General features: G+C 33.7%; 1 protein-coding gene across 2 annotated transcripts in view; it reads right to left on the bottom strand.

Annotated features, from left to right (window-relative positions):
• The window catches only part of LOC123535175 (uncharacterized), a 28011-nt gene extending 13532 nt beyond the window's left edge, over positions 1-14479 (bottom strand). The window contains exons 1-2 of one of the 2 annotated variants that reach the window (XM_053520039.1): positions 13993-14479; positions 12473-13382 (exon numbers count right to left, since the gene is read on the bottom strand). In XM_053520039.1, the coding sequence (XP_053376014.1) occupies positions 12473-13376 (904 nt within the window). In that variant the 5' untranslated portion in view covers positions 13377-13382; positions 13993-14479. Of the gene's footprint in view, positions 1-12472; positions 13708-13992 lie in introns of both variants that reach the window. The other variant, XM_053520038.1, reaches the window with a different exon arrangement.
• Between the last annotated feature and the right edge of the window lie 278 nt (positions 14480-14757).

Here is a 14757-nt window from a genome sequence, read left to right as displayed (position 1 = left end):
TATGTATTCAATGATATGTGTATATTCTAGATGCAAATTTATAATTAAAATTCAAAATCTCACTGTTTTGAGAAAGAGAAATTTTAAAATATAATCTTCCATTATATTTCATGTCTTCTATTTAAGCCCGCCGCATTCAGCACTTTTAGTGCTTTGATTAATAATAAGGCTTGAGCATACACATGTGAGTGAATGTACCGTAGCTCTTCTTAAACACAATGTGGTATCCTATAAAATGGCAGTAAATATCATTTCCATTTCCTTGTTGTTCATATCCTTTATACATATATACTATTATATGACAGTTAACATTATTCTTTCTCTTCCTCTTCATACTTTTTATAATTTATCCTGTGAAATGGCGGTAAATATTATTTACATATCTTTGGTGCATTTCAAAAATAATTTCCAGATGGTTCGTTTCTCCCTAGGAATATCAATTATTGACTTGTATTTAAATAAAAGAAGGACAACGTGAATAGAAATACTTCCTGTATGGAAAAGATTATGTATAATGTTCATAAAAAATGATTGGAATAGGTATGCTAAATTTATCAGCAAACAATTCTTAATAATTGTTTTGAGAAGTGGTTATTTATTAATATGAGTAACAGTAGTAGGTAGATTGTTCCATATTGTCTCATATTTAAAGAGAAAACAAGGAAAACATTTTATTGAAAAGGTGAATCAAATAGTAATTTTGTCTTCTTACCAATTTAGTTAATCAATTAAACAGCCTTTCTTTTGATACAAAGTTCATTTAGCACAAATGTCACCGATTCAAATATATGCACTCACACTAAATCCCCTAGTTTGCACATTAATCGTGCACCGCAGAATTTATTATATGAGAAGGAGGTTCCGTTGGGCCTTTCTTCGAATATGCAGCTTTAACTGCAATAAAGAAAATATCACACCATCTAGATGATATTCTTTATTTGATAATCCAATAGGCCTTTTACTGCACTGGTCAGAACTATTTAAACTATTTATCATAATGAACTCAAATCAGATAGTCTGCTAGCATTTTTTATTATATCTCTCTATATGATTTATATAAAAAGATAAATAAGAAATGTTGCTTATTCTACTATTGTAAAAAATCCTCATTTATCTGGGATGTACTCGTACCTGATGCAACATTTATTCGAGCATTATCTCAATTAATTTAGTGAACTAAATTGTTACTGTTTTAAAGGGAAAATGTCAAGGGAAAATATCAATAAATTTGTTAAAAGTAGCATCACATTTTTATCTTTAGAACGAATTTAGAGATACGGATCTTCAATAACATTATTTTAGATATGCTTTTAATCAACGAAGTAAATGAAATAAAATGAATTATTTGCACAAGGCAATTTTCAAATCAATTTAATTTGCAAACACAAATTACCTTAAAAGGGATGTTCTAAGTGAACCTAATTACTATATTTCTAATTGCTTCTCGCTTCATTGTGCTAGAGTGATAAAAGAGATTGCACGATGAGGTATCATATCAAAGTATGTTTGTGAAAATATTTTCTATAATAACCATCAAAAGAATACAGCATTTTATGTGAGAAAAGACTGTAAACCCTTTAATTAATAAATTTTAATTTGATTTAACATTTTTTCCATAGTGAAATAAACACATCTTTTTAAACCGAGTTTGTTCACTTTTGCACTAAAATGGCTCTGAATATTGTAAATAATTGGGTAAGACGAGTTTTGAATTGGTTTCCTTACCGCTATGGATATCGAATTCAAGGCTTGAGGTTATAGCTTTGAACTGTGTCGTAAATAAAACTAATGGAAATGTTAATTCGTCAGTAAAACTAATGAAAATGTTAAGTAAATAAGAAAAAATGTAATAGCTTGGACCTGTCGGGCATCTTCCAATATTGAATAAGATAGATACATGCTCTATCTATTGGGGATTACTGAATCTGTGGTATCTGTTGCGTCACTTAACGCCAACCTATTACTGGTATCAAATATGCACAACTTGTTTCTGCTTTGTTAAAATCAGTATTATAAAGAGCATGTCATACTTGAAAGTGCAATGACTCCTACAATCATACCTACATAATCATATACATATACGATAATTGCAATGCTAGTTCTGCCGGATTTTACTGTGTATCCAATTTTCCAACTCAAATGTCTCTCTAGTGTTAGAAATTATTTGATTTGCATATGCCGTTATTCAATTAGTGGTGTTTCCATGAACTTCCAGATATGGAACACTCACAGACAACAAATTAAGTTTGCGAAATTATTTATAGTGATTTAATGCTTTCTCGTAATTTGGACACTTTCATCTAATTGTATTGCTTTGCCAAGTTTTATGTTCATAAAATGTATAATAATGTATCACACAGACGGATGCTCATTTAATACATAACCTGGTCCACTAAGTACACTGATCATTACAAGAAGTAAACACTGATTTTAGATGAACATTTTAACACACACACACACACACGCAAGCACGCACGCACGCACGCACACACACACACACACACACACACGCACACACACACATATATATCTTATGATTGACTTATGCAAGTATCGATATGTATTAAGATATCCTTGTAACCGTAAAGCTATTTGATTTCTTCAGGATTATATTAGCTGACTCGTTTTATCGCACACCAAACTGTAAAACCAATGATCAAATAGAACTAACATGCTCTGAGAATTTCATGCAGTCCACCTTACACTTCATCCTAAAGAATTGTATGTATGGACACATAGAAGTTAAAAAAAATATGAAAAGAAACAGGTAGGCTGGGTATACTCTCTCAACACTAAAATATTTATTGACGTATTTGTTTCTGCTTGTAGCAAGGTCTAGCTATTGTGCAAACGTTGTCGATGATGTAAAAAAATATATTCTGATTACGTATTTCGGTTTAATTCGAATGTTTTCAATCCGTATATTAATTTCTATGAGACAATGGTGAAATTATTTCATTGATTTTGTTACTAATCTAAAAGAATTTTAGCTATTTTTAGATTGCATCATAACCAAATTATCTTAATAGAATCTATAAAACATGAACTTGGATTTTACGGTATATAAGACCGTATATTGAGTTGGTCGCAAACAGGTTCTTTTCGTAACAGGTTGTTTCTGATTAAATTCAAACCTCTTGATAATTACCTTTAATTTCAGTAAAAACATGCATGGAACGTATGTATACCGTCCATTATTCGAAGTCAGTGGTGTCAACTGACATCAAATAGGTTTTATTTTTTCTTTGATCTATTTTCTACAGATTCCTTTATAGAGAATTCTCCGATATTGCCTGTGTATTTCCAATATTTGTTAGAAATATTGCGTTTGCTCTATCGTAACAATATCAGTCTTAATAAAACGTTATATACTTATACATTGAATTTACCAATTTTTCAGTATTTGATATATCAATTTATAGTGTATCAACTGTATATTATCAAAAGCATGTGTATGACAAATTAACATAACACTTGATAAATCTCAAAGCATGTGTATTACAAATTAACATAACACTTGATAAATCTCAATGATTTACATCACATCGTTGAAGGTTGTCAAAGACATGTCCGTAGCAAGTCAGTAGTCTAACATTACCAATCTTCATCAAGCAAGCTGTAACATTTTAAAAACTAGTCCTGACCGCTCGTATACATTTATGTTCAGTTTCATAGTAATTATAGTGATTAGAAAAAATACCATCAAACAAATGCTTTACTTCTTGGTCCTGTCCAAATGAGATGTTTTGTAACATCTAACCTTTAACTGACAGGGCCGTGACAGTTTTCTTTCATGTTTACTGCTGTTTCAGAACAGCACCATTATTCCTGTATATAGCATAAAATCAGAACAAGTAGGTTTATTTAACATTTACAGAAACTGTTTCTCAAGTATTTTGTAATATGCGTATCAAATATATTTGTTCGGTAAGATAACTCAAATATTGTCAACATTCGGAGATATACTGGCACCCTATGCTTCGCCTCGGTTGACAATATCCTTGTCATGCTGGAAATATTTACCGCCCAGCTCAAAGAAATATGATATCTATATACTCATAGTAGTGACACTAATGTATAATTCTTGCCAACAAGACAAATAAAGATTTACAGGTTCCAGTAAAGTAGTATTGTATAATGATCTTTCATATGTTTTGTTACCCATGTGGTATTGCTTATCGAAATAGTGTAATAGTATAATGTTTCTTCCAAGTACGATTTGTACCAAATATTACCACTTCAGTAACAAATGTGGTGTATATCAAACAAGAAAGTATAATATTTCCTTTTCTTATTTGGAGGTATGAAAAGCTTTTGATCAGAAGAATTGTTTCTAAATTGGCTGTCAATTTACAAGATTTTCCCGTCCGTTTAAATTTTGACGATTCAAACCAGAGTGCATGCTGTATGTATCCATTACGAGTACCAGCCAATGAAAATTGATTAAATCAAGTTCATGAATATCAAACAAATGCGAAAATAATATATTTATAAGAAGTTCCGTAGAGGCATAGAACATAACTATGCAAAATAATAATAGATTTGTTTTGATTTCTCGTTAGATGTAATACACCATGTATCTGCTCGGCTCTTTATACGCCATTGACGCCGTTTACAAACAATTAAAGGTTTCTGAGAAAAACTCAAAGTAGATCGTCTCAATAAGAATTTGATTTATTCTTAAAAGCATGATGAAACAAGCGGGCTGATATGTACAGATGATTACTCAGAAATTCTCAGTAAAATTTTAACAAAGTCTTTCTCCAGGTATGTGTTGTGAGGGAAAAACTGGTTTCTTGGCTATAAAATAATAAAAACCCTATAAGACGATCCTTTCAAAAGCATAAAACACAACCATATAAGATAACAGCATACTTGGTTCATGACAGATGCATATCAAGCACATACTTTATAACGCAATAGTTAAATATCTGTCCGACATGAATAAAACTTTTATCGTCAATATAAAAACTAATTACTTAATCTTACTATATTTTAAAAAGGTATAATTGTTCAATAAACAGATTTATCCTACCTTCATGCAAAATAAAGGCAAAAATCAAGGGGTCAGATAAATTTTGCTTTATCTGGTCAGTGACTAAATAAAGCTTGGCGGACTACTTTTTGGATTTTTTTTAAAACGACGCCATCTTGTTTTTGAGAATAACTGCTAAAAGACATATTTATGCAATTATTTTCATAAACGCGCTTTTATTAGGTATGTGAGACCATCACAAATGTATAGTGTATGCATACCGTACTTGCAATTACTACAAAAAGTTTTTATAACGGAAACGCTCGGAGAAACAGAAAGTGACTCATGTATAGCGTTTGTTCAGAATTTTAGCTTTCTACTCGTCAATCTAGGAATATATTGCATCTGTTATGGAGTGTTATTGAATAAAATCATCGAGGAAACGGTTTGCCTATTCGTTTTGTCAAGCGGCGATATGGCGTTTATATAAGTCTCGTCAATCGTTTACTTGGTGAGGATGGGCAATCCGACATTCAACTGATCTTCGGACAAAACTTCACTTGGCAGCAAATTAAAATTATTCTTTAATGTTCAGCAGAACAGAGAAGTCAGACACAAAGCAGAACAAGGTTAGCCTTTGTTTTTCGGCTCTAATTTTATAATATTTTTATTTTAAAGACCTGTTTGTATAATGGTGGGGCGTATTAATTTCTGTGCAAGACAGACTCAGATCTAGTTGGTGGTAAATTTTGAATTTTAATTAAAGAATGATTTTAGATCAGAAGGTAGGATAAATAGAACATTAGGTTACTGTCTTATAAATTTAAATTTATTAAGTTCGTCTACGAAAAAATAAAAGTCTCGGCAGAGCCTCGACTTTTATATTTTCTCCGACTCACTTAATAAATTTAAATTTATAAGACAGTAACTTAATATCCTCTATTTATGTTGTAAGAGTTGTAACTTTTGTATTTAGAAGAACAATTTCAGAAGTTGTGACAATTAAGAATTTAAATTACCATTTATTGATGAGATCCGAAAGACGTCTGATGACAAAACTAAAAAAGTACATGACTGGTTAGTGTCATTTCATATTCTTGATAATTAGTCTTGGTAAATGTATTTCTGTCTGTATACTGTCTTTTATTATGTGAAATTTGAGTGGCGTGGTATTATTGCTGAAAATAGTACAATCAATATATACGGGTACAATATATATATTTGTTTGTTTCGGAGTATATGCTTTGTACAAAGAGACCATCAAGTGCATCTTGGCGTAGACACAACAAAAATAGTAAAAATTGTTATTGACGAATGAGCATAAATATCGTGAAAGCAAAAATACAAGTACTGAAAATATTTAGGAAATATCTATTTTCATTACAAATTGTTATTCAATATGTAAAATGCTATAATTCGGAAGCTATTCCGAAACCACCATGTATCAAGTAATTGCCTTTCATTGAACAGTATAATCTGAAATTATATGAGATAATACAATCCAATTAAAAAGCAATGACGACCACCGCGCTATATAATACGACGATAATTTATAATTCCATTTCTGTTTTATAGAAAATTTACTTTCAATGTATCATTTCGATTGATTGATCAATTAGTATGTTGAGTGCAGACCAATTGAACTATATCAGAGTTCAAGTAGAAATAAATAGGTGATGGAGATGTAAGGCACATATTATTTCGTGAAATAGACCCATGACTTATTGATAATATTTGATTTAATCAATTAAAGGAAACTGAAAGCGATCTTTTTATCGAAATAAGTCTCACAGGAACTATCAATTATTACTATAACTCAAGCCGCAAAGACATGTTACAAATCCGAATCATTAAACTCTGAATTATCTTACGTTTCCGGTGGCACAACTAGCTGAATTATAATTTGGGATGTGTTATTTTTAGCAACCATGAACATTTTGCATGTACGATGTCAAAGAAATTTATAATGATAAGAAGAATGTAAAAAATCATGTATTTTTTCTACGCATCTAGGTAATGTGAAAGAATATCGTGCGCAGCATTAAGGGGGAAGCTAGTTTCTTTGCTTTGCGCTAAGCATTAAGACAGAAACTAGCTCCCTTGCTATGCGCAGCATTAAAAGGGAAACTAGCTATCTTGCTTTGCGCTCAGCATTACGAGGGAAACTAGCTCCTTTGCTTTGGGCAGCATTAAAAGGGAAACTAGCTCTCTTGCTATGCACAAGATTAAAAGAGAAACTAGCTATCTTGCTTTACGCTCGGCATTAAAAGGGAAATTAGCCCTCTTGCTTTGCGCAGCATTGAAAGAGAAACTAGCTGCTTTGCTTTATGCACATTGAAAGTGAAGTTAACCCTTTTGCTTTGCGCTCAGCATTAAAAAGGAAATTAGCCTCCTTGCTTTGTGCAGAATTAAAAGAGAAACAAGCCCCCTTGCTTTGCGCAGCATTAAAAAGGAAATTAGCCCCCTTGCTTTGTGCAGAATTAAAAGAGAAACAAGCCCCCTTGCTTTGCGCAGCATTAAAAAGGAAATTAGCCCCCTTGCTTTGTGCAGAATTAAAAGAGAAACAAGCCCCCTTGCTTTGCGCAGCATTAAAAAGGAAATTAGCCTCCTTGCTTTGTGCAGAATTAAAAGAGAAACAAGCCCCCTTGCTTTGCGCAGCATTAAAAAGGAAATTAGCCCCCTTGCTTTGTGCAGAATTAAAAGAGAAACAAGCCCCCTTGCTTTGCGCAGCATTAAAAAGGAAATTAGCCTCCTTGCTTTGTGCAGAATTAAAAGAGAAACAAGCCCCCTTGCTTTGCGCAGCATTAAAAAGGAAATTAGCCCCCTTGCTTTGTGCAGCATTAAAAGAGAAACAAGCCTCCTTGCTTTGTGCAGCATTAAAAGAGAAACAAGCCTCCTTGCTTTGTGCAGAATTAAAAGAGAAACAAGCCCCCTTGCTTTGCGCAGCATTAAAAAGCAAACTAGCTTCTTTGCTTTGTGCAGCATTTAAAGAGAAACAAACTCCCTTTCTGCGCAGAATTAAAAAGCAAACTAGACCCCTTGCTTTGCACAGTATCAAAGGGGAAACTAAATCGCTAGCTTTGCGCAGCATTGTAAGGGATACTATCCTCCTTGCTGTGCGCATCATTTAGCGGGAAACCAGCTCCCTTGCTTTGCGCTGCATTAAAAGGTAAACAAGAGGGCCATGATGGCCCTATATCGCTCACCTGTTATCAATGCACTTGAGGACAAGAAGGTACTCAGAAAAAATATCTAAATCTAAAGGACAGGAACAACAAAAGGAAGAAATTTAACCAAAAAGAAAAAAAATCTTACAAGGTATAGATATGTTAAAATACATCTAAAAATTGGAGGTACCATCTATGTTGTACCACAGAAAACTGGTCTCATGTTTTCCCTACGGCCATTAATAAAAAAAAGTTACTAAAAATAAGCTTTTTTATAGTAACGTAAAAGGGAAGTAATTAAAAAAAATATTGTAAGTGGACAAAAGAAGGATCTGCCAAATAAATCTGTTGACATAAATGAAATTTCAGATCAGTATCTTCATAAGTTATGGAGATATACCCATTTTAATTTGAAATAAAGGGAGGTAATTTGACATAAAATCAGTCCATAGTTATCTACCCTGATTGTCTCAGTCCAACTAATAACAATAATGAAATTTCAAATAAGTCCTGTAAGTACTTACTGATATAAATCTATTTTGATTACAGTCAGGGGGGGGGGGGGGGGGGGGGGTAATCAGATATAAAATAACTCTGGAACCTATGACTATGATTGGATCTGATTTGTCATGGAATCCAAGATTTCTTGTTGTTGGAGGTATTTTGGAAGTTTGTATCAAATAAAACCATAAATGAAGTCTCTATATGGCTGCAAAAGCCAAAATAGCCAATTTTGGACCTTCAAGGGGCCATAACTCTGGAACCCATGATGGAATCTGGCCAGTTGAAGAAAGGAAGCAAGATCTTGTGGTGATACAAGTTGTGTGTAAGTTTGGTTAAAATCAAATCATAAATGAAGCTGCTATTGTGCAGACAAGGTCAAAATAGCTAATTTTGGTCCTTTCAGGGGCCATAACTCTAGAACCCATTATGGGATCTGGCCGGTTCAAGAAAGGAACCGAGATCTTATGGTGATACAAGTTTTGTGCAAGTTTGATTAAATTCAAATCATAAATGAAGCTGCTATTGTGCAGACAAGGTCAAAATAGCTAATTCTGGCCCTTTCAGGGGCCATCACTCTGGAACCCATAATGGAATCTCGCCAGTTCAAGAAAGGAACCGAGATCTTACGGTGATACAAGTTGTGTGAAGTTTGGTAAAAATAAAATCATAAGTGAAGTTGCTATTGTGCAGACAAGGTCAAAATAGTTAATTTTGGCCCTTTCAGGGGCCATAACTCTGAAACCCATTAAGGAATCTGGCCAGTTCAAGAAAAGAACTAAGATCTTATGGTGATACAAGTTGTGTGCAAGTTTGGTAAAAATCAAATCATAAATAAAACTGCTATTGTGCAGACAAGGTCAAAATAGCTTATTTTGGCCCTTTCAGGGGCCATAACTCTGGAACCTATAATGGGATCTGGCCAGTTCAAGAAAGGAACCGTGATCTTATGGTGATACAAGTTGTGTGCAAGTCTGGTTAAAATAATATCATAAATGAAACCACTATCGTGCAGACAAGAAATTGTTGATGGACGGACGCACACACGACGGACGAAGGGTGATCACAAAAGCTCACCTTGTCACTATGTGACAGGTAAGCTAAAAATCATCAAACGGTCTTGCAAAGTATGATTTACACAAACTAATCTGATACTAAAACATGTTCTTGGTACAATTGCAGCACACATTTATCATTTTGTCATAAAGGAAACTATATTCTTGGTAGTACGAATTTCAGATATTCTCGACGGGTTTTTCTTCAGTGATTCTCGGGGGTTGTTCACTGCAAAGAAAAGAAGTTGTTAGCACCACGTCATATCAAATATCGTTTGGATTAATCTGACGATGGACGCGAGCTTCAGCCTAATTTCTGTGAGTAATTTGATAAATTATCGGATGCGATCTTTTCTCTACGGGGATAAAGATTGATTTTGCCTATGCACCTAGGATATTTAGTCTGTTAACAAAGATAAAGTTCACACTGATCAAAGTTGTTTAACAGTGTACTTTACTGTATCTGAAATGTTGCCACTTGAGTAAAATGTCTGAACTATGAATAAAAATCATTAACCTCTTTGTCGACAGAAAAGACACACGGCCAAATCAGTGAAAGAATACCTTTTGTGAAAAACAATGATGTATCTACTAGTTCGTTATCATTAACCTTTGTTCATACAGACTCGCTTATCTGTGGTGGCAGATAAGCAAAGACGCTCATAAGATTCTCATAGTTTATTTCTATATCAACATTCAAGAAATAGTTTATAGCCAAAAGTGTGTTTTAATCAATTTATACACGACGAAGATAAATATTATTAGTAGAACAAATACAATGTGTCAACAATTAAATTACAACACTTTTCTGTAATGTATCAATCGAGGTATCGTGTTTCGTATACAGTAGATAGAGTATGGTAGCACTATTTCTAAGCCGCTTCAAGGAGGCTACCGCGGTGTCACCGTTAACGCGTGCTGTCAAAATTAAACATGATTCTCATGTTAAAGATAGTGTTTTCTTAAACAAATCTGCATAGATGCTATTGGGTCAGACAGCATTATTTATTTCTAAGACTAATTCGCTTTTCTCTATTGTTCAAAATGATTTGAGATGCTGTTTAATATCTAATATTGTGCTAGACCTTATACAGCTGTCTGTTTATTCAGAAGTCATAGTTTACTTTTAAATAAATTGCGGATAAATATATAGTTTACGTTTGGGTATCTTTTCTCCCTTTAACTTTTAAATGATCCATTGAATGTTGCTTATATTTTGAACTAGAGACATCTTAAATGATAGAATCGTCATCTAACATTTGTTGCATGAATAGCAATCATGTTAACGTAAAGCCACAAAACACTCTTACCATAGCTACCATTGCTAGCGCCCGATAAAGTACGTGTATCAAAAAACATTGAGACTATGTTAAGGGTCATGGCAAATCTGCCGTTAAAACTTCTTCAGTAGTCTGCCTTTACGTGACGTCACAACTATGCAACTGAAACTGGGAATGGGCCATATATATGTATATTTATCGTTCTGAATAAAGAAGCAAATTTAATATACTGCTTATTTCAAGTATATCAGAGATAGATACAGTCAATGACTGCTTCTTGTAATTTTACCAGTGTAAATAGAAAAAGTGGAAACTCCACAGGTCGCTCAACACGACAAAAACAGAAATGTTACAAGCTCGGTTTGATTGAGCCCGTTCATGGACGGTAGCGGAAATGCATGCTACCGTCCGCGCCCTCTAGCCCCGGGTTGAGCAGAACTCAATATTTACACATATTACAAGTAAAAAAAATCAATTTAGAACCATCCACAGATGTATTCATACGGCGGTGCACATGTAACCATCAATGATACACTAGCGTGTAATTCCATGAAAAGCGGCGTATGGTCCCCAGTTAAAATAAAGAGTTTGCACTAACTGAGAAAACAATGGGCAGAACTTAACAAACTGGAATTTAGAAAGGGAATCTGAGGTTATTGAGCCTGCATATCACAGGAACTGCCAAAAGACAAAATTAAAAAGCAGGCACATATGCAAGGGGGATTATACAATACACAAAGCTATGAAAGCGGGAGTATTGGAACCATCCAGGCCGAAATATTCAAGCTGATTAAATAAACAGTACCAATAACATGACATAAAAAGTTGTGTTGAACGAAATATAACAGCCCTGATTGAATGTGCGGGGAGACTTTTATGGCCGCCACACGGCACAAACAACGTTGCTGTGATGATAAAAAAGAAAGAGTGGAAACTCAACACGACAAAAAGTATTGCTGAGGTCACGTTCTAACTCCATTCTCTCCAGAATGCGAACAAGTGACCTACAGATCAAGAATCCAACGCTCTAACCCTGACTTCTTACTTTAGCAGATCACGAATATAATGATGGCTCTAATCAGAGTAAAGAACTAATGTTCTACGAGTAAAACACCACCTTGTGCCTAAAATAGCCTCGTTCTGATTAATTTGCACCTAAAGTTAACTAGAATTTTGGATGCAAATTCAATAATGAAATAATGTAAAAGCTTATGTCGGCGATAATTTTGTCATACATACCTATAGTAGTTATAATCGGTCTGACTTATCTGTGGCAAAAGTTAACTAGCATTTTGGATGCAAATTCAATAATGAAATAATGTAAAAGCTTATGTCGGCGATAATTTTGTCTTACATACCTTTAGTAGTTATAATCGGTCTGACTTATCTGTGGCAAAGGTTAACTAGCATTCTGGATGAAAATTCGATCATGATCATAAAATAATTTTAAGTTTTTTACAAGAAGAACGTGTTGACGATTTTTTTCATACATACCTATCGTAGTTATAACAGTAACAGCATATAACAGACCACCAGCGTAGGTCCATTTAGCGCCTTCCTCAGAATCAGGGTCTACTCCATTCCAACCGTCTCTGTTTACTAATTCATACGTGTCTAACTGAAACTTATGAATTTTGCTTGTATTTAATTTAAACTTGTTGTATTTAAGAGAATGTTTTAAGGAATCCTTTACAGATAATGATTTATATAATCTAGTTCTAATAGATTTGACGGTATCGTTTACCAAGTCGTTGCCAAAAACTCTGAACGCATCCTCGATTTGGTCTTGTTTGCTTCTTAGCAGGCCTCGCAAATGGTTTTGATCTTGATGACTTTGATTTTGATGATTTCTATAATCAGTTTGGTTTCTTTCGTTTAAATTAAACTGCTGTGTCACATCATTTTTAAATTTCTCCATATTTGTTTCAATTTCATCTTTTATAATTGCCAATGCATTCTCACGAAGTTTTGCAACTACTGGGTCTGAAAAACTGTGTAAAGCGCTTCTAAAATGTTCGCTGATATCATTATCGAGGTCAATACTAAACTTATGCCTTTGATCCAATGCATTTTGGTCAACTCTTTCTTCATTGGCTTCCTCGAGAGCACGAAACAAAAATCCACCTAGAATCGAATATCCGACTACTATACAAGTAAGCCCAACGTATGACAGCATATAAACACATGTTATTTTAATGCAGATTGTAGTCTTTTCCCTACAGTTAGGTATGTGTTTAATTCTAGGACGCCTTCTCTCTATTCGCTTTTGTTCACAGTAATCTTCAACGAATTCCTCTGGTTCGGCTATTGCCGCGCCCAATGTAGAGGTGTCAATTAGGCTCTGAACAGCACCATCAATGCCCTTGCCTTCCGTGTTAATTTCTTTCTCTGTTGACATTGTTTCCTGTACAATCAGACATGTAACTTTTTAACTTTACTCAAAGTTCAAACCAAATTTGTTTGAAATTGTTAAAAGTCCGAAAAATCGCAATGAAATTAGTGATACAAAGACACATAATTCTCGTTCAACAGTTCTTAGAAAGAATGAAACAGCGTGGGATATTATGCACATAATGTGTATATTCTTCAGTTTTCAATTTCATAATTAGATAAAGGCATTTTCAATAATCGGCAAACTGTATCCGCTTTTCTCTACAGTAATCTTCAACTCAGATATTTTAGAGATGACAATAAGGCTGCACCAATGCCCCTGCATTCCGTCTCAATTTCTGTGTGCAAGAAAATTAGTAATTTACTAACTGTATATAGTTTTACCTGTATTCAAAAGTATTACCTACTTCGTCTATAACGGTTAAGTTCCGTTACAATGATGTACATTACCAAATATCATTCATTGGTTTGTTGTAAGTATGAAAAAGTTACAATGATACACGTAATCTTATTACTTACAGTTTTCATTTATTATAGATAAAGGCGTTTTCCAAAATTAACCAAACTGCGTTTTAAGTTGCACATACGGTTATTAGAAAATTTATTTTAAAAGCTATGCTTACATTTCATCACTTTTATTTCATTAACACTAAGTCTTTTATCCCTGGCTATTGTAAAAAATTGTGGCAACGTACTCTTTTGCCACCCTGTATAGCCGTATAGGCAGTTTCTCTAACACATGCAAACCATTTCATCAAGTACATTTCACTTCACCTTGATTCACTGATAAATTTCTCATTTAATCAATCCCATCAGTAATTATCCTACCACAAAAATATTCCCATGCTTGCTTTTAACACAAATTATCCAGCTTTTCTGTGATCAAAAACACCATAAATAATATTCATTTATACGTTTGATATTATCAAGCATCAGAGCTAATGTTCTTTTAGCGTGTTTGCTTTTGTACAATAGATCTGCGGCATCCTGTTGCATCTCATTGAATTATTGAAAATTGAGAGAAAAAATTGATACGGTGACTCGATAGCTGGTACGCGGTTTTCCTTGTGGCGTCATCACAAATACTGCAAGAGAATAAAAGCAATATTGTTAAGTCATGCTACGTGTCTCCTCCTTTATTAGATATTTTATTCTATACCTATTCTTTCTTCCAATCAGCGATTTAACTTATATCGCCAGTCAATATACTTCTGTATTGAATACAATTTTATTTCATATTCTGACGATTCACCTTTAACTGATTCATCGTTTAAAGAAATTGAATGATATTTACGTAGGCCAAGCACGTCAGATTTGTTCATCACCATGATAAGCGTAGAACAAAAAGGCTAAAACTGATGCCAAATAAATTATTATATTACTTCCAA

This window comes from Mercenaria mercenaria, chromosome 12 (genome assembly GCF_021730395.1).
Source record: "Mercenaria mercenaria strain notata chromosome 12, MADL_Memer_1, whole genome shotgun sequence".
Classification (NCBI taxonomy): Eukaryota; Metazoa; Mollusca; class Bivalvia; order Venerida; family Veneridae; genus Mercenaria; species Mercenaria mercenaria.
The sequence above is the reverse complement of the archived record's forward strand: the minus strand, read 5'-3'. Positions and strand labels throughout refer to the sequence as shown.